Source organism: Schistosoma haematobium, chromosome 5 (assembly GCF_000699445.3).
Source record: "Schistosoma haematobium chromosome 5, whole genome shotgun sequence".
In the NCBI taxonomy this organism is placed as follows: domain Eukaryota; kingdom Metazoa; phylum Platyhelminthes; class Trematoda; order Strigeidida; family Schistosomatidae; genus Schistosoma; species Schistosoma haematobium.
The window spans coordinates 1,058,031-1,076,916 of NC_067200.1; the positions used below are offsets into that span (position 1 = coordinate 1,058,031).

The 18,886-nt window shown below is 40.3% G+C and overlaps 1 protein-coding gene across 1 annotated transcript; it reads right to left on the bottom strand.

Annotated features, from left to right (window-relative positions):
- Nucleotides 1-8: 8 nt before the first annotated feature.
- PAAF1 (Proteasomal ATPase-associated factor 1) lies at nt 9-12,799 on the bottom strand. The gene is made up of 8 exons (XM_051219501.1): nt 12,709-12,799; nt 12,637-12,677; nt 12,522-12,596; nt 12,248-12,487; nt 7,939-8,220; nt 1,834-1,990; nt 573-914; nt 9-419 (listed from the first exon to the last, which is right to left on the bottom strand). The coding sequence occupies exons 2-8, from the start codon at nt 12,670-12,672 to the stop codon at nt 118-120; spliced, it is 1,434 nt and encodes a 477-aa protein (XP_051064631.1). The 5' UTR covers nt 12,673-12,677; nt 12,709-12,799; the 3' UTR covers nt 9-117.
- Between the last annotated feature and the right edge of the window lie 6,087 nt (nt 12,800-18,886).

The following is an 18,886-nucleotide window of genomic DNA, read 5'->3' on the forward strand; positions in this document are numbered from 1 at the left end:
CAGAACAATTTGTACGCATATGATAAATATAATATCGTGGTTTTCAATGCAAGGATAAAATTTACCGTGTTGACAAAACAAGAATCCGATTTTCACGCATTTGACATCTGTGATCACTTATAAGTTTTTAAACGTTATCTCATCTAAAAGTTTGGTGTAATGATTAACAGTTCCACCGCGAGCTGCATTCCAAACACCGATTTCTCCTGATGGTTTATAAACCATTGAAAGACCACATATAGGTTCACAATTCACTCCAGTAAGCTCCAGACTAGTAGGGATTTGTGCATCACTATGTGCTGTTGCTGGATCATACGGATAAACAAGAGTTCGTCCGTCATTTCGGCTAACAACAAGCAATAGATATTGACAATTAGGTCGCCTACATACACGTATTTGTTGAACAGCACCTTTTTCATCTATTTCAAAGAATTAAACAAATATTCAATGGCACAGCATTATGAAATTTTTAGGATTAAATATTATTGGCAATTATTATTATCCTACTTAGGTTTTTTTTTGACGTAACTCAATTTCAAAAAGGTTGGTAACTTTCTTAAATATCAACTTACGAGTTAACTGCCATAACGGTTGTTTTGTTTGACGTATATCCCATGAGGCAAGTTCTCCTTGCTGGCCACCGGCAAAAATTCCATAGTCCATAAAGCTAGAAACACAACTTCTAGGTACATCGATGAATTGGATTTCTTTTGAAAACGGTATCGGTATATCTTCAGGAAAAGCACATGCTTCGACCGATCCACTGGCACTCGGTAATGTACACTGAGCAACACAACCTTTCTGACGAGCACCCAGCTCATATAAACGAACTGATGCATTAGTACCGGTCCCAACAGCAATCAAGGCATCCGATGTAGCAACTTCTTGGGCTGTTGTTGAAGATGTCTCTTGAACTGTTAAGAAATAAATCAACATGTAAACAATGCATCTGAATTTAGATGTATATATATATATATATATCAGGGGAAGCACAAAATATAGTGGGCAGCTTGGATGCAACTAGACGATTTGGACTTCTATCACATACACAACAACAAATGTAAGTGAAGACAGCCAGTGGAGCAGTAGTCCTCAACATACACAAAGGAAAAGGCCAAATCTTGAGATACGACACAGCGAACACAACCACACTTGATGGAGAAGCTCTAGAAGAGGAGTAAAAGTATACGTACATGAAAATCATCGATAAACAAGGCGGACCCGATGCAGACGTAAATGCAAGGGCCGCATTCCTACAGTTGAAGAACATATAGAACTCAAAACAACTATCTGTCAGCTAATTTCAAAGTCAGGATCTTCAATATGAACGTCAAGACAGTTTTACTGTACGAAGCTGAAACGTAGATTACTACAACTATCGCCAAAAGGTGCAAGTAATTATAAACAGTTTTCTGCGCACGATACTCAATATCCATTGACCGGATACCATCAGTAACAGCCTACTATGAGAGAGAATAAGCCGGCTTTAACCTGAAGAAGAAGTTAGAGAAACACGTTCGAGGTAGATAGGACATGCATTACGAAAATCATGAAACTGTACCACGAGGCAAACGCTAACTTGAAACTCTGAAGGAATACGAAAAAAAGAAGACCAAGGAACACACAACTTTGAGAATCGAAAGCAGATATGAAAATGATGAATAGCAACTGGAAATGATACTTTAGTCTGACATGTATGCATGATGAGGAATGGTGATGCACAACCTAAATGTGAAATATATTTTGCTATTAGAATATTTGCAGTTGTTACTGTCTTTATTCAAAAAGGTTTTAATATTACAATATAATTAAAATAAACAACCCATAACTTGCCTTCATACCAGGAATCTGGGTTGATGAGATCAGCTGTTTGAATCGGTAAACTAGGATGTTTTCGGATTGCTAAACATGTTATTTCTTCGAGAACCGTTGAAGAAACAGTATGTGGCTTAACAGCACTAAGGGTTACTGGGATTGCTGATATACAAGTCTAAATGGAATAAGTGAGAATATACAACGCAATAGAATTAATATTTTTAACTTCCTAATTTCAGAAGTTTAGCTATTTTGAAATTGTCTTTTTGAATCTAAGCGGATTTGAACGTTTATTTTCTATATGGGTGTTTTTGGATTAATTACATCCATTTTAAAATTTCTGTTCGAAAAAAACCAGAGGTTTGACCATTTGTTAGTTGCTATATAGTTGTATACAAACTACAGGATGATAACTTGCAACAATGTTAATATACCTTGATAATTAAGTAAATTTCCATGCATCCAACACTTGTATGAGGATTAGCGATAATCAGTGTGAGTGAAACACGATTTGTAGCCAATGAGTTATCATCAACATAGAATCTGGCATTTGTTTAAACTGACCTTAAGTATCATACTGCAATAGGGCGATGAGATGAAACTGACAAGAATATCAAGTGAGACAGGAACAATGTGGTAGTAATAATAGTGAAAAAGACTGAGGATTGAAACTAGGGAAGTGTAAAGAGATATATGAAGCAATAATGGGATTCAAATCTGAAAAAAGATAATGAGTGTATGCATCAGGGCCATTATTAACGATTTTACATTATATTGATCAAAGTCCTCAACTACTGATCACGCTGGCCCCATCCAGTTACTTTTCATTTATTTACATGATTCAGATAAACAGTTAGGGACTTTATGGACTGATGCTATGTCGTCTCCAGCTTTCCTACAACTTACTCCTACACTAGAAAGCAATGCCCGTCGGAGTAAGAGGTGACTAAACATACGTAATACATGTATTGGCTATTTTGATTAGTAAGGATTCATAAACTCATCAACCGATTTGCCTAGTATCTATGCATAACGTCAGTACTGCTAGCTCAAAATACGTCCTACACCCCGTAAATTAATAGTACCAACTCAAGTAATTAAACTGCTAAGTTATGTATTTAAATATGTATTTCTTTATTTGGAATTTTAAAGCGAATATTTTCTGTGGACCAAACCAAGGTTTATCTAAAAAAGACTGTTTCGGTGAACTTCAGTTTTTCCTATTGTCTGATGTATACTCTAGATTTAGAAAGGTTGAAAGATATGATGTTTCTGCACTTCATATTAGTGCATATTGACTGATAAACAATATCTCGAATAGCACAGTCTATATGTTTTGCAATAACAGGTAAATACTATGAATTCCAAAAAGTAGTATACAACTAGCCAGGAAATATTTGTTGTTAGACTTCATGAAAACATGTAACTCAAATCCATGTCAACTAACTAGTACTCTGTTGTTGAGAATGAGAATCTTCATCGACTGTCTGAGAAATGTTTTGCTTGTACTCGAAACCCGTCTATCACAACGTACTGTCGACCATATAATTCAAAACGGGAAATAGGGGCTGCCAAACCATAACCAGGGATCACTTTAAAAAGTAAATAACCATAGGTCTGAGCCATGTTAGTAGATCTAAACTAGCTAGATGGGGTCTACGCGATAACCGCAACCAGTGACTGAAGATGGATAACACTGCTGGTTACTATGACCCAAATGCTTTCAGACTTCAACTTCCGCCTATTCAAATTTCAACAACACAAAACTTTTTCACTACGTCTTGTCGGATCATACCGTTAGTGACTAGTGTTACTATTATTTCGACACTTCAGTTACTCATTATGTTAATCTCATCTTGTGCTGATTTCGTACGGCATCTTCCACTGACATGAGGCTCTTTGTTAATTACGGTTGGCTGACCATTGAGCTATTTAGCCTGATGATGAAATAGATTTATTTCTCTGTGTAACACTTTTAAGAGGAATTCAACGATTATTTTTAGATCATGGTGTTGCACAAAATGCCTTGGGGAAGTCTCGCACAAGTCTCATAACACTCCAAAATACAACGTTCTAGCCTTCCATAGCAAAGAAAACGATAATCGTTTTACTATTCAGTCAGTCAGTCAGTAACAACGTAGAACTTCGTACGTACGTACATCAGTTCGAGTTGCCACACCACATTAGCACAGAGATGCAGTGGTCGATTCAAATCCCGTAGTGGTAGAGGTAATAAGAGTATAAGCAGTAATCGGAAAGATTAGTGTTTGGAGATGTTATTTAAAGAGTATAATACAGTGAAATAAACTTGGGAAGAGAAAAAAAAGAGACAAGGGGGAATCAGGAGATCAAAATTTGGGAGAACACAAAGAGTGGATGCACCTGCGCCATTGCAAGCGATTTTGAGCCATGTCATTCAAGGTCCCTAACCATCGGTTGCTATCATCTCGCGGTCCCCAACCAGGTAGTCTACACCTACCGACACGACTCAGTCCATTTGTCAATGACTTCATGGACTTGTGCCATGTTTTGGTCTGGCCGCCCCTAGATTTCTTCCAATCTACTCCTATACCACTGAACATCGCACGTCAAGGCAGTCGGTCGTTGGACATACGTAACACGTGTCTCAGCCATCTCAACTAATGAAGTTTCACTACGTCATCAATCGATTTGCCATCCTTACCTAGTACCCGTTTCTTAACAATTGAATTACTTACTCGGTGTTCTCAGGATATACGAGCAATATTTCGAAGACACCTATGATCAAATACTAGTAACCTACGAATATCCTCTACTCTTACCGACCATGTTTCACTGCCATAAAGTAGGACGGAACGAACTGCTGTGCAGTAAACCCGTCCTTTGTTTGATAGACGGATATCTCGCCTACGCCATAAATGACGCAAGTTGGCAAAAGCTAATCGAGCCTTCTGTATCCGTGCTGAGATTTCGTCACACAGACCACAAGGGCTGATGAGACTTCCAAGATAAGTGATGCGATCGACACGCTCAATTGCTTCACTCCCTATCATTAGTTCGGGTGTCGATGCAACCCAATCCCGAAGCAACATTTTGCATTTCGAGGGAGAGAATCACATCTCGAACATGCTTGCATTGTTGCTTAGAGTGGTCAGAAGACTCTGCATTTTGTCAGCGTCTTCGCCAAATAAAACTGTGTCATCAGCATATTCTAAGTCAACAAGTGAACCTCCCGGTAGAAGTTCAACCCCTGGAAATTTAGATGAGGAGAGTGTTATCTCTAAAAGTACGTCGACCACAAAGTTGAACAAGAATGGAGAGAGTGGACAGCCCTGACGAACACCAATTGAGGTAATCAATTCTGATGACAGTTCGCCATAAGCTCTCACTCTACCAGTTGTGTTCGAGTAGAGAACTTTTATAAGTTAATGTACTTCTTTGGTTCTCCTTTCAGTGACAAACACTGCCACAAAACCTCTCGAACAACAGGGTCGAATGCCGCCTTAAGGTCGAGAAATACTGCGATTGTGGGGCGTCTTAATGTGTGTCTGTGTTCTGGGACCTGACGTAGTGTGAATATTTGGTCTATACAACCACGTCCAGGTCGAAAACCAGCCTGATTTTCTCTAGTCTGTTCTTCACGAGCTTTGATTAGGCGTCAAAGTATTAATGAAGCTAATATTTTAGACACTATATTAGTCAAACTGATTCCTCTGTGATTGTCACAAGATGACTTTTGTCCTTTCTTAAAGACTGGCACAATCAGTGATTGAGACCAGTCAGATGGGATTACGTCCAGTTCCCAAATTCTACCTAAGACCTCAGTTAATCTCATTGCTAATACTGAACCACCATCCTTAAAAATCTCAGGAGTAAATTTGTCAGGGCCTGCTGCTCTCCCTCGCTTCAGATTTCCTATGGCTTATTCAACTTCGTAAAGAGACGGAGGACCTACATTGACTTGCCACTCAGGTTGACTAGAGATCGTGGGAAATCGAAGTGTGGCTGAAGGCCAGTTGAACTGATCCCTGAAGTGTTCTGCCCATCGATCGAATCTCCTGGATTGAGAGTGTATAATATGTCCATCTTTCTCTGAGAGTCTTTCGCCAACAATCGGTTTCCGTAACAAGTCTGAACAATTGTCTGCTATTACCTATTGCCGCTGCCTTTTCCATCTCTTTTGCTTTCGCTACCCACCTCTGTTCACGATCATTGGGTAGACTTCTTGTCAGCTTGCGCTTAAGCTGACTCCGCTCTTCACTATGTTCAGAGCCAGGTGGAATGAGTTTCCGTGCATCTATCAGTGCGATAGATGCTTCTGAGATCTAGTATCGTTCCCTAACCTTACGGGTTACCGTACTAGCAGATATCACTGCTGTTTCCACAGCTTTACGCATATCATTCCATGCTGCCTCGAGGTGGGCATCACATACACGGCTGCCTAACTGTTTTTTTAGTTGTTCCTGAAATATACTCTTAGCTTGACTATCATTAAGTAGGGCCCTAAGAGGTTCACTTGCAGCGTCTTTCCTACATCCAGTAAGACGCAGACAGATACGCGCTCGTACTAGAGCGTGATCTGAATCTAAGCATGTGCTCCAGAATGAGCGACAGTCTTCTATCGAGCCCCTACATCGGTGGCTGATAGCGATGTGATCTATTTGGGTCCAACGCTGGGACGAATTAGGGGGTCTCCATGTTAAAAGATGTTTTTCCTTATGCTTAAAGTTAGTATTTGCAAGAAAGAGGCGGTTATCCGAGCATAGCTACAACAGACGGTCGCCATTATCTGTTCTTTGAGCCACGACTCCATAAGATCCACCTAGGTGTCTTTCCCTATCGCTTAGTTCACCTACTTGAGCATTAAAGTCACCGGCCACTATTACTACATCCGAGCGCCTAGCTTTAAGAGGAGATTGGAGAGTTTTCTGTAAAACTCATCTTTTACATCATCTGAGCTGCAGTCAGTGGGAGAATAGGCAGAAACGACGAAGAGGCAACGACGAGTGTCCCTATCTTTTCGGATCCTTACAGTTCCGTTCAGTCGGACAGCGCACAAACGACTGTCTACTGGGATCCACTCTAAGAGAGCTAGTTCTGCCCTAGGACTCAATGCTATGCCTACGCCGGCGAGGCCACGGGAAGCAGGATCAGGGCTTCCAGATACACGAAGTGTGAATCGAGTCGGTTCTTTATTTTGGCATGGTGAGGTCAGATGAATGACGCTACTAGGATGCTGTATGCGCGTTTCGGAGACGCAGCACACATCGATGGCGCGGGATTCTAAAGTCCTAGCTAAGGAAGCATGTTGTCCTATTTGGCACAGTGTTCGGACGTTAAAAGCTCCTACATGTAGTTTAGAGCGTGGTTTCAGGAGACCAGGAATAGCGTTCCGCGTACTCGAATCGTTTGCCCTAGCGATGCGAGGTGGTAAAGAAACGTGAGGAGGGTTAGTCATGGAAATAAGAAAGGTATTAGGAGGTGTAGGAAGGATTTGAATGTGACCAACTTGGTTTCGTGCGCTGTTACGGGTATGAGGGCTGATATCACTTCCCGGTTGCCCACACCGTGGAAGGGTATTTCTTGAGGAACCGAAAATGAAATTGGATTAGTGTTGGTCTTGATGACCTGGGAGCGTGACCACAGAGCCCAAGGGACAGCTGCTTGAGGCCGGTCGCGCACGGCCCTTTTGTGGAAGGTTTTTAGTGAGTTAGCTCCGTTCTTCAAAGGGCCTTACCGCCGGAGACGGAAATCCGTGAGGTGTGACATTTTTAGGGTCGACCTTTTCTAACCTCACCCCTTCTTGTGGGAAGGCAGCATCGCTGCAGATGCTCGTTGTCCGAGGGAAACACCTTAATGTTGTCACACCCCTCTACAATTAGCAGTACGACTTCGCCCTCAGACCCTGAGTTGTTGCTTTTAGTCTTACCGTTCTCCAATCGACCTTCCTGGCATGGTAGAACCTACAGGAACATATGTTCCAGCCAATAGCGTTTTACTATTACGTGCAATTAAAAACTCATTTGATATGGAATTTAGTGCTTACAACTTCTGCTATTTCCCTTATTTCTAGCTATTCGTACGAAAGTTTAAAGTGGATGAAAAAACCTTGGACTTGTATTCATTCAAATTTAATTTACTTACTTGTGTCGCCACATCCCATAGCCTTAACCAACCTAGTCGATCTATAGAAGCAATATTACGACCACGATCTATGATGGCCGTGTCTAGGATACCAGTCCTATGACCTCCTGGTTCATTTTTATTATTAGAATTACTGCAATTTAAACCAAGAGTGGCTGCACAACGACCAGTAATGAGACACCAAATTTTCAACTGCATATCACTGCCTGCTGTGAGTGCAACTAGCCCAGATGGAAAAAATTTGCAGGTATATACATCTCCGACATGACCTTCGAGAGAACGCTGGAAAAAAAGGGATTGAAAAAAAACTTAACTGAAGCCACCAGTGAGAAAATAAAGTTGTCGACCAAAATCGTAGCAAACGGAACCAGGCATAAAATATGTACTTATCCTAATTGCTACATTTTATATAAATAAAAGAAAACATAGAACTATGAAACAAAACTAATTCCACAAGATAAATGGAGTCCATAAATGTAAAGTAGGAAACGACGAGTTACAAGAAGATAGTGAATATACGTATCCCTGAGTCATTACGATAGGTTTAAATGTAACCCAAGGTCTTCATATATGTAAAATATATCTACTATATGTGAAAGAGTCACATCACTACAAACCTGAAAGTCGAGTTACGCAAAGGCGATTAAGCATACTGAGTCCACTGTAACGGACGTAAGAGAGACATTTTTTGACTGCAGATTACAGAAATCAAACCTTTTACCACGAAAAACTGAGAAGTAGGCTACGGAAGATAAAATGACGCTTTCCTAAATAACGAAAACCAGTACTGATATCCAAAATATGTTCACCTTTTTCGAAAGAACAATTTACTATTTATGTAAATCAGGAGGAAATCACAGTCGATTTCCGGGTGTATTTGAAAATGTGTTAAAGATAAATTTGTAAGCTATTGTAAAGATGTCAATGAGTCTCCCAGATATAAGTTCCGAAAAGAAAACTCTAAACAGTTTTGTTGAGTTCGAGACAGTCTTGCAATCAAATAAAGTTCATGACATACATCAAGCATGATGGTGGTTAAGGGTAGAATCGTAGTTAAGATATCCTAGATATGACTGAAACCAAGCTAACTCCTCAGTTTCTTCTCCGTCTTCAGTAATAAGGATAGTAGGTTGATGAACCTGTGTTAATCCTGACACATTGCTTTCCAATGAAGGTCCAGCTTTTCCTTGAAAATATTCACTGATGGGGCTGATACCACCTGTTCGGGTAAGGAGTTCCAATCATTGACTACTCGATGAGAAAAACGGGACCCCACTTTAAGTTTATTAGATCGTGGTTTATGAACCTTCTTGCTATGACCTCGGAGATTATTAGTGCTGGAGGGAGCAAAAAGATAAGACATATTAACACCCGAATCATAATTAAAGATACGAAATGCCAGTATAAGGTCACCTCGTGTCACACGATACGACAAGGGGAAAAGGTTTGGGCGTTTGAAACGCTCATCGTAAGGGAGTCTAGAAAGACCCTTCACTAATTTCGTTCCCACACGCTCAAGGGAGTTAGTATCCTTTATCAGACACGGGCTAGCTGCCTGGATACAGTACTCTAAATGTGGTCTTACATATATGGGATATAAAATTCGAAACGCTCAGTGAAGTGACCACAACGCACGAAAACCTTTGACAGCGGCAGCTTTGCAATGCGTAGTTGTTTTTAAATCATGACTTATTACTACTCCTAAGAAGTTTCCTATCCATTCATGTACAGTACCTATTATTCCGAAGCTCGTGAGCTTCTGCATTGTACATTGTACAAGTGCACACTAAATAACGGTAGATAAAAGATCGCTATCGAAACCACTACCTGGAGCTGTAAGCTCTATCCAGTTGATATGAGGTGCGTTGAAGTCCCCAATGATGAGACAACATTCTGCCATACTCCAAGAACAGATGTGTCTTAGGATAAATTAACCAGCAAGACAAAACGGGCTACGGTATAATCCCCCTATAGTCACTAACCCATTTCTAGATTTAATCTTACAACATGCAACCTCACATGTGCCACTGATATGAGCCTCCGATATGGTTGATTGTATACAAAAGTGATCCCTAACGTATAATATTATACTTCCCCCTTTGCGACTTGAAACTATCACTTCTAATACAGATATAGCCTGCAATAATGAGAGAACCGTCTATATCTATTGTGAACCAAGTTTCTGTAACAACGATTATATCAGGACATCATTCTTCCACCATCAGATTTAACTCGGACGTTTTATTTCTAAGACTACGAGCGTTCGTGTAGCACACACTTAAGGTGTTTTGGCAATCAATCGTTCTACCCATACAGGCCTCGGAAGCATTGGCTTCCAAGACCTGACTACCCGAAAACCCTTAATGGTAAGGTTATTTTCGCCATTTAGCTTGCGAGTTCTCAATTCTGTAAGAGCATTCTTCCACTTGATTCGATCCTCAAGCGGCTAATATGGTCGAATATGGATATTTGAGTAACGAGTTTTAGTGCGTTTTTCAATAATATATCTCTTTCTTCAAAACTCCCGAGAATCAGCTTCAGGATTCTTCTTGGTTGGGTCTCGCCTCCAACCCATTTACCAAGTCGTATTACTTTTGTAATATATACCCCTGAAACCTCTTCAGGTAGTAGATTTCTTACCACAGACTCCACTAACTACAGGTCATGTGCATGTCTTCTAGCAGGGTCGTTGTCTTTCGATTCCTCTAGATTCTAAATAATTTAATTATGAAGGGGTTTAGCTTCCTTTGAAATTGTGTTAACAGCTTTCGACTCTGATGTTAGATCCTGTATATTAACTACTGGTATCTTACGATTAGTTTTTATTGTAACAGAGTCTTGGGAGTCGAGCGAGTGACTGACAACAATGTTAGACGAAGCTTTACTTTGGGACTTTGGCGGATTGGTTTGAGAGTCCACCAAGGACTTATCAAGTGAATAGTCATTAGTTTTAGCTGTCTTTCCTACTCTTCTGCGTTTTCGCGTAATCCATTTTCCATCAGTCGAAACATCTACATTAGAACAAATCGGGACAGTAATTGTCTTATCTGGACCACTAGTCGCAGCTGTAGCAATATGGCCACCAACGTTTAATGAGATGTCACTCACTGATCGTTTCAGGGGAGAACGTTTAACTGCGGGTTGCACAGGTAGATGTCTGGCTTGCGCCGTGACAGCACTTACAACACTAACGCGATCTTCACCATCATTACCAATGTTACCAGTACGGCCCTCATCAACCTTCTTATTAGCCAGCATCAAGAGGATAAGTAATATTTTGCTCGCGCAACAAAAACTACAAAGCCAATGAGAGTTGAGCTTTGAGCACCTTTTATATGCAGTGGGGCTTAACCGAGTGCACATCTTATGGAACCACTTATTACACTCATCACATTGCATCCCTTCCTCCACGGGGACTAAAGCAATATGGTTGTCCACATTTATGAGTAGAGCTAGCCATCTTGAGAACCAACTACAACGGTGACACAAACAGGATATGTAAAAGAATTCTCAAACCTTAACTAAATAAATCAAGTAAAAGTCGACCAAGTATGCTTCGACGCAATAAATACACAAAAGAAAAATCAAAACACTCAATACAATATCACTTTAACTGGAGTAGATGCAATTAAAGTGTAAACAGTAGTTTTGATGTGTAATTTACGATTAAAACAGTTAATTAACTCAACGAGAAACAATACCACTGTCCTTTTCAGATAGTGCGGGAATGTTCTCAAGCAGTTTGTGGAACCCGAATACGACGGTGGTTTACATATTTGGTGAAACTGATGACAGATATACCTCGTGATATTCACATACATTATGTGGTCTAATTTTGACGGTACATTCAACAATGACTTCAACTCTGCGACAGAAAGCAGAGGACAGGTCATGTTTGGATTTTGATGCGATATTGACTCATCCACTTGGCTAAATAGCGTTTTGGCATTCCAGCTGATATCGGTCAGTGATGAAATCCCCAAATTTAATTCTTAAATCAAAGCTCCAAAACATAATTCGGATTAATAACATTTTTTGACCTCATTAGATAGATGGGCTTTTCAAGGTCACCTGAGCGTTTCGCAAAGGTCGTTCACAAATTCCAGTCTTTCTGATATATTTTAATCACAGTATTTTAGCTGGTGCCTTGTATGAGATTATACTTCGCTTTTTATAATCACCAAGGACCAAGCCGTACCTGCAGGTACTACGAAACACAGCAAAAGAGTTGGGGTTCATACTTTATCTAAGCTACAGTTCTGTAGAAGTGAAATATTCATAGCAAAACAACAACAAGACCAGTACATACCCGAATATTTCCCGTTATAGTTTCATACAAGTTTACAGATGACCCAGTGAAAGAAGCAATAAAATGTTCACCACTTGCACTAACATCAAAAGAAGATACATGAGGACGAGGCTGAGGATTACAGGTTACTGAATTATGACCTGAATTTCTAGAAATACCGCTCGAAACGTCGAAGGAGGAATCTGGACACTGAAAAAATTTGTTGATGACTGGGTTTTCTGACGATAGTTTTAAGAGCTTCTAAAAAACAATTCGTTTGACAAATTAGCATTACAGGTGTAACCAAATCGCAAAAAACATTTTCGTTATCCGGTACCAACGAAAACCCTCTGTTCTCCAGTTTGTGATACTTGGTAGAAACTTACAAATTAGCGGCTCATAAGACTCACCAGTGTCATACTGATGAAACCATATGTATTTTTCATTTTCACTATCAGTTACAAAAAATAATGTCCATTTACCTTAAAGCCTTATCCCAGTTTGGTTGAATTCTAAAACCTGTTTGTAACATTTACCGTAACGGTAACGTTCAAACCAGACACTTAATGATGCTGTAGGTCGTTAGAATTCAAATGGTTCAAATGGTTGTTGACGGAATAGAAGAAGCTTTCTCTTAACAGGCTTCCGTGTATAGTAGCAGAGAATCACCAAATCCTCCAGTCAGGAACCTAGGTATGTTAACAATAAAAGAGAAAATAGGAATTGGTAATTCAACCGCGCTATTTAAAAAGGACAGTGGTATTTTTCCTCGCTGAATAAATTTGTTTGTTTTGACCGTTTAATACGTATCAAGACTACTGTTTTCACTTTAATTGAATTTATTTCAGTTAAAGTATTCGACTAGAGTATCGTTTTTACTGTTTTGTCGTTGGTACTCTTGAGTATCTTTTTTTCAACTGTATCTGTTAGTACTTTTGGTCCTAGCAATCTACAGCTCTTCACTTTTTGGTCATTGATTATTTTTTTGTTTTTGTTTCTGAGTATCATCGCATCTTGAAAAAGAACCCCTCCTAAATGACCGGACAGTGTAAAAAAAGCAGTTGTCAACGTCAGGGTTGTCGTTATCCTGTTGAAAGCGGCATGCAGTGCGACGAGTGCAAAGGCTGATACCACGAAGTTTGCACGAACTTAACGCCTGCTGCTTTCAAGCGGTTCAGTAAGAAGGGTTGTGTGTGGCTTTGTCAACAGTGCTGCTCGGATGCAAACAGCTTACTAACCGAGGCCATCTCACTGGTTGATGCTGCAAAGAAGTGTTTTAACAAGCATAGTCGGAACGCGTCAAACAGCACTCGATCTGTCGATACGCAAATCAACGTGAAGGAAACTAGGGTTAGTCCGGTGATAGATGACTCACGCCCGTCAAAGAAGGAAAAGCAGTCTCCAAAGTGGCCTGCCTTAAACCAAAGCTCAAGAAAAGTAGGGTCTTCTGTCCCCCTTCTCCCAGATGGGATCCAACGGGAAACACCTAGAAGCCGCAATCGCAAGGCTCGATCGGTTTCAAACGGTAAACATAACACGACCTCTCAGGTCTTCGACAACCCCCCAAAACCCAACACTAGGTTTGACGCAACTGATATTGCTTCTACCAGCACCGTTGACGAATTGGTAAAGGTTGTAAGGAAGAAAAGTAGGGATATAAAAGGGAAACCTGCCCCCGTAAAAGTGGTTGAAAAATTGAAAGCTGATCATAGCGACAGATCAGCTATTTTTCAAAGAATCAAGGAGAGCGATAGCTCTGAACCGAAAGCTCGTTTTGAGCATGACATTGTACTGATTAGGCAGCTGCTTAATCAACTCATGCCTCAAAATATGACCGTGGTCACCTTGCTAAAGGTGTACAGATTAGAGAGTCTAGCGGACTCGAAACCAAATCATTCCAGACTGCTTAAAGTAGTACTCAGCTCTTCGAACGAACGTGACCTAATTTTACAAAATGGACACAAATTAAAAGGTTCAGGAGTCTTTATCTGAAAGGACCTACCGTTGGCAAACTTTGTTAAAAGACGGGAAGCCGAGAAAGAACTACAACATAGGTTAGACGCTGGCGAAAAGGACCTGAAAATTGTAAATTTTCGGGTTGTAAGGCTTAGACAGAGAATGATGCCGAAGCCACTCTAGGTGAAGCACGAAGGCACTTAAACAGGCTTCGGATCTGTTACACCAATGCACGAAGCTTACTTAATAAGCGATCGGAACTAGGTGTACAGATTGACTCTACAAAGCCAGACATAATCGCAGCAACAGAAACCTGGCTGACACAGGCTATAGATAGTATAGAACATGATTTCGAGGGCTTTACGTTAGTAAGGGCCGACAGAACACAAAAGCGCAAAGGAGGGGGAGTAGCTCTATTCATTAGGAATGCTATCCCATTTACCATTATTGATAGTGTATCCCATGAGAGTGTGACGTGTGAATTAGTTAGTTGCCGCTTGCAATGCAAGGGACAAGAGCTGCTGATTGGTTTGGTCTATCGCAGTCCAAGCTGTGAGGCAAATGAGATCCTGTTAAGCAGTTTCAATACTTGGTCTAAAAGTGGTCGATGTCTAATCCTAGGGGACTTCAATGCACCTATGGTAGACTGGGAAAAACTGCCAACTAAATTGTCGGAGAATTCTTTCGAGCTGGAACTAGTTGATGGGATTATCACATGTGCTCTAGTGCAACATGTGAAAGAAGCGACAAGGTACGATCCGGACACTGAATCATCCTTATTAGATCTTATACTGTCTCACTATGAGGATGATGTTGCGAACCTCCATCATATGCCACCCTTAGGTAAAAGTGACCACACAGTTTTAACTTTTGACTTCTATATACCTGCCTGTCATGAGGACGCGTCAGTCCATTCCAGACCCAACGTCTGGAAAGCAAACATACCAGACATCATGCACTCAGCATCGTTAATGGATTGGACAATGGACCCAGAATCCTCCATTGAAACGGCTTGGGACGCATTTCGAAATTCATACTTAAAAGTTACCACACGTCACATCCCTTGGACTATACCAAAGGTGCCGAAAAACTCACCACCATGCTTCAATAGGGAGGTCCGTATCCTTCTCCGTAAGAAAAGGAAAATGTGGGATAGATTTAGGTTACTGGGGACTGATGAGTCAAAATCTCAGTATCGAAAGGCTCGGAACACTTGTGCCTCGACCCTCCGTAAGTCTAGAAAATTGTACGGAGAAAAACTTGTTAAGGAATCCATAGAATGTCCTAAACGCTTGTATTCCTATGTAAACCAAAGGACAAGGAGAAAATGAAATATTCCTGCTCTATGGGGAGATAGTACTGCTTCATCATTAGTGGAGGACGACTTTGGTAAGGCTCAAGCGTTCTCGATCTACCATAGAAGCACCCTCCTCGTCAGCGTATACAGATCCCCCATACATACACTGGATAGCGTGACCATTAAAGAACTCGATGTCTTTGGACTACTAAATAAGCTTGACATAAGTAAATCCACGGGGCCCGATGAATTACATCCTAGGCTACTGAAGGAATCATCTAACTTCGTTGCAAGCCCTTTAAGTACATGCTTTAACCTATCCGTTACGCATGGTCGCTTACCGAAAGATTGGAAAAACGCCATAGTAAGTCCTGTCTTCAAAACAGGCACGAAACACAAACCTGAGAACTACCGCCCCGTAAGCCTAACTAGTGTGGTTGTTAAAATCTTAGAAAAGATTATTCGGAAGAAGATGTTTAAGTATCTCGATAAAAACCGGATCCTCTCGGAGAAGCAGCACGGCTTCAGAATAGGTTATTCTTGTCTCACCAACTTATTAGTGGCTCGTGAAAGCTGGTGTGCTCTTAAGAACCAAAAGCTACCTGTAGATGTCGCCTTCATTGATTTCAGTAAAGCTTTTGATAAAGTTCCGCACAACCGGCTGTTATATAAGTTAAGAAAAGTCGGGATTGGAGGCAATTTATTGATGTGGATAAAAGACTTCTTAGTTGGGCGTCAACAAAGAGTTCGGGTGAACTCAAAGTTATCTAGCTGGGAAACTGTGCTTAGTGGAGTGCCCCATGGTACAGTTTGGGGCCAGTGCTATTCCTCTTGTATGTAAATGACCTTCCTCGTCTCCTATCATCATCAGTCTTGCTATCTTGACGATGTCAAGATATGGAAAGCGATACGATGTAAGAGTGATAGCTTAGAACTTCAAAACGACCTGAAGAAGTTATCTGAATGGTCTCAAACATGGCAGTTGCCGATAAATACATCCAAGTGTGTTGTGATTCATATCGGTCATCAAGGCACAGATACATGCATGATGAATAACACTGAGCTACCTGTCTTCCAGACATATAATGACTTAGAAGTTATCGTTAGTCAAGACTTAAAGACTTCTGCACACTGCCGTGCAATAGCCGCCAAAAGTTTTAGAACGTCATGGTCAATACGTAGGGCTTTTAGTCATGTCAACGCTAAGACATTTTTGACTTTGTATACAGTGTCCGTTCGTCCTAAACTTGAGTACTGCATACAAGCGGCTAGCCCCTGCTTAAAAAAGACAGTGAGCTTCTGGAAAAGGTTCAGAGAACGGCGACTAAGCCGGTTCCCGGAATAGCAAAGCTTCCGTATGAATCTCGACTGGCCAAGCTGAACCTTTTCCCGTTGTCATATCGCAGAACTAGAGGCGACTTGATTACAGTCTACAGATTGCTTAGTGATAAATTTGCAACTAACATGCTCTCATTTTTCTTGTCTTCCAAAACAGAGAATTTACGAGGACACTCCAAAAAAGTTCACAAGCCGAGAACAAATTACTTGTCAGCTGACTATCGACTTTCCCATCGAATCATCAACGAGTGATATTTACTAACTCAGCACGTGGTTGAGGCTCCATCCGTCGACTCTATCAAAAGAATGTTGAATCAACTGAGAGACCACCATTGTCAAGACTTACATAGGCCATAGAGCATCCTGTCCTTCCCAAACTGAAACTGAAATCATATTATGATGCTGTTCTTGGTCCTTAAGAATGGGTCAAGTTACCTGTGCAAGGACTCCTGGGAAGTTGCTTGAACTAACTCGGCCGGCAGAGCGTTTCAGCATTTGACAAATCTTACGGAGTAAAAGTTATGTCTACAATCCGTTATGCTATGTTGTGTCTCCAGTTTCTGGTTGTTACCCCTTAGTTTAGTGTTCGAACTAAGCTTAAGTAGGTGTGTAAGAAGATGTCCAGAAGTATTAGGGATACTGTAAGCCATCAAAAGGTCACTTCTAAGACGCCTATACTCTAATGGGTAAAAGTCTAGTGAATAGAGGTGCTCTTCGTAATGTTTAAATTTGAGTCCTCGAACTGATTTCGTGGCTCGCCTTTGGATACGCTCCAAAGTGTCCTTGTCCTTTTAGAGCGAGGGGGAAAGTACTGTGTTTCCGTACTCTAAATGGGGGCGGATGAAACTATTGAAGATTGTATGAAAAGTTTTTCCATCAAACTGTCCAAAAATGCGCTTCAATGTTACCAGTGCAAGGTTTGCTCGGAAGGCATTTTTGACACAGCGTAAGACTTTAAATCATGGGGCACCAGGACTCTTAATTCTTTTTCGACTGTGATACTTCCAGAGAGGAGTTTCCCAAGTTATAACTGTAGTCTGCAACATGTCGCAGATGAACTACTTTACACTTTGAAGTGTTAAAGGTAAGTCCATTATCATCTGTCCGACTCTGAAGTCGAGTCAGATCCTCCTGAAGTGCCTGTCAGTCGTCTTGGTTGCGTATTATTATTATTATTATTATTATTATTCACAAACATCTTATGGGTACATAAGTGTTGTGAAGAAACCATTTCGGGTTTCTTCAGAAAATGCAATAATACACAATTTTCAATAATGTTAGCATTATACTTGCCATATTTAAAAAATAAAATATTTAAAAAAAATTTAGAATAATAATAGTAGAATATTAATAATAATAAATCGGGTCTGTGTAACTGAGAAGAATATTGAATTGAGTTTAAAGAAGGAAATGGAGAAAATAAGGGAATAGAAATAAAGGAGACGTGAAATAAGCAAACAGTCTAATAGGCGTGTTTATGAACAGAGAAGAAGAAAAAACGACCATGTGTGTATCGTTAAATTAGTAACAAAAAATAATTTATCATTGTAGTAAGATATGACACTAGAATAAATGTTTGTGCAGTTATAGTTTAGAGTGATGCTATGAAAGTCACAATTAAGTGAAAAGGATAATAAAATATCACTCTGTATGAGTCATATATGCATAGTGAAGATAAAACGAATCAGAGAAGCTAATTAAAGTGTAACACAAGTTATTGTTTTAATTACAAACTTCGTAATCTTGAGAATAAGATTTATTTAGAAAGAAAGAAGAGAAAGAAAAGAAGTGAACACCTAGTGAAAAGGTTCATCCATGATAAGAATAATAATTGTGTAATGAATATCTCTCTCCAAAGTTTCACGTCGTCGGCAAAAAGTATTAAGTCTGACGTTAGTTGTTGAGGAAGATCATTTATGTAGATCAAGAAGAGAAGAGGCCCTAATACTGAGCCCTGGGGGACTCCACTAGGACATTCTATAGCCTGAGATAAAGTGAAATTAACCCTAACCTTAAAGTGTCGATTTTCTAGGTATGAAGTGAGCCAATCGATTAGAGGTGGTTTGATA

Bases quoted from the DNA above. Each gene is read 5' to 3' on its own strand.
- PAAF1 (XM_051219501.1), bottom strand. From the start codon at position 12,672: ATGAAAAATACATATGGTTTCATCAGTATGACACTG. The intron at 12,597-12,636 runs GTGAGTCTTATG...GTTTCTACCAAG, and splicing joins GTTTCATCAGTATGACACTG to TATCACAAACTGGAGAACAG. The intron at 420-572 runs GTAAGTTGATAT...TCTTTGAAATAG, and splicing joins ACCGTTATGGCAGTTAACTC to ATGAAAAAGGTGCTGTTCAA.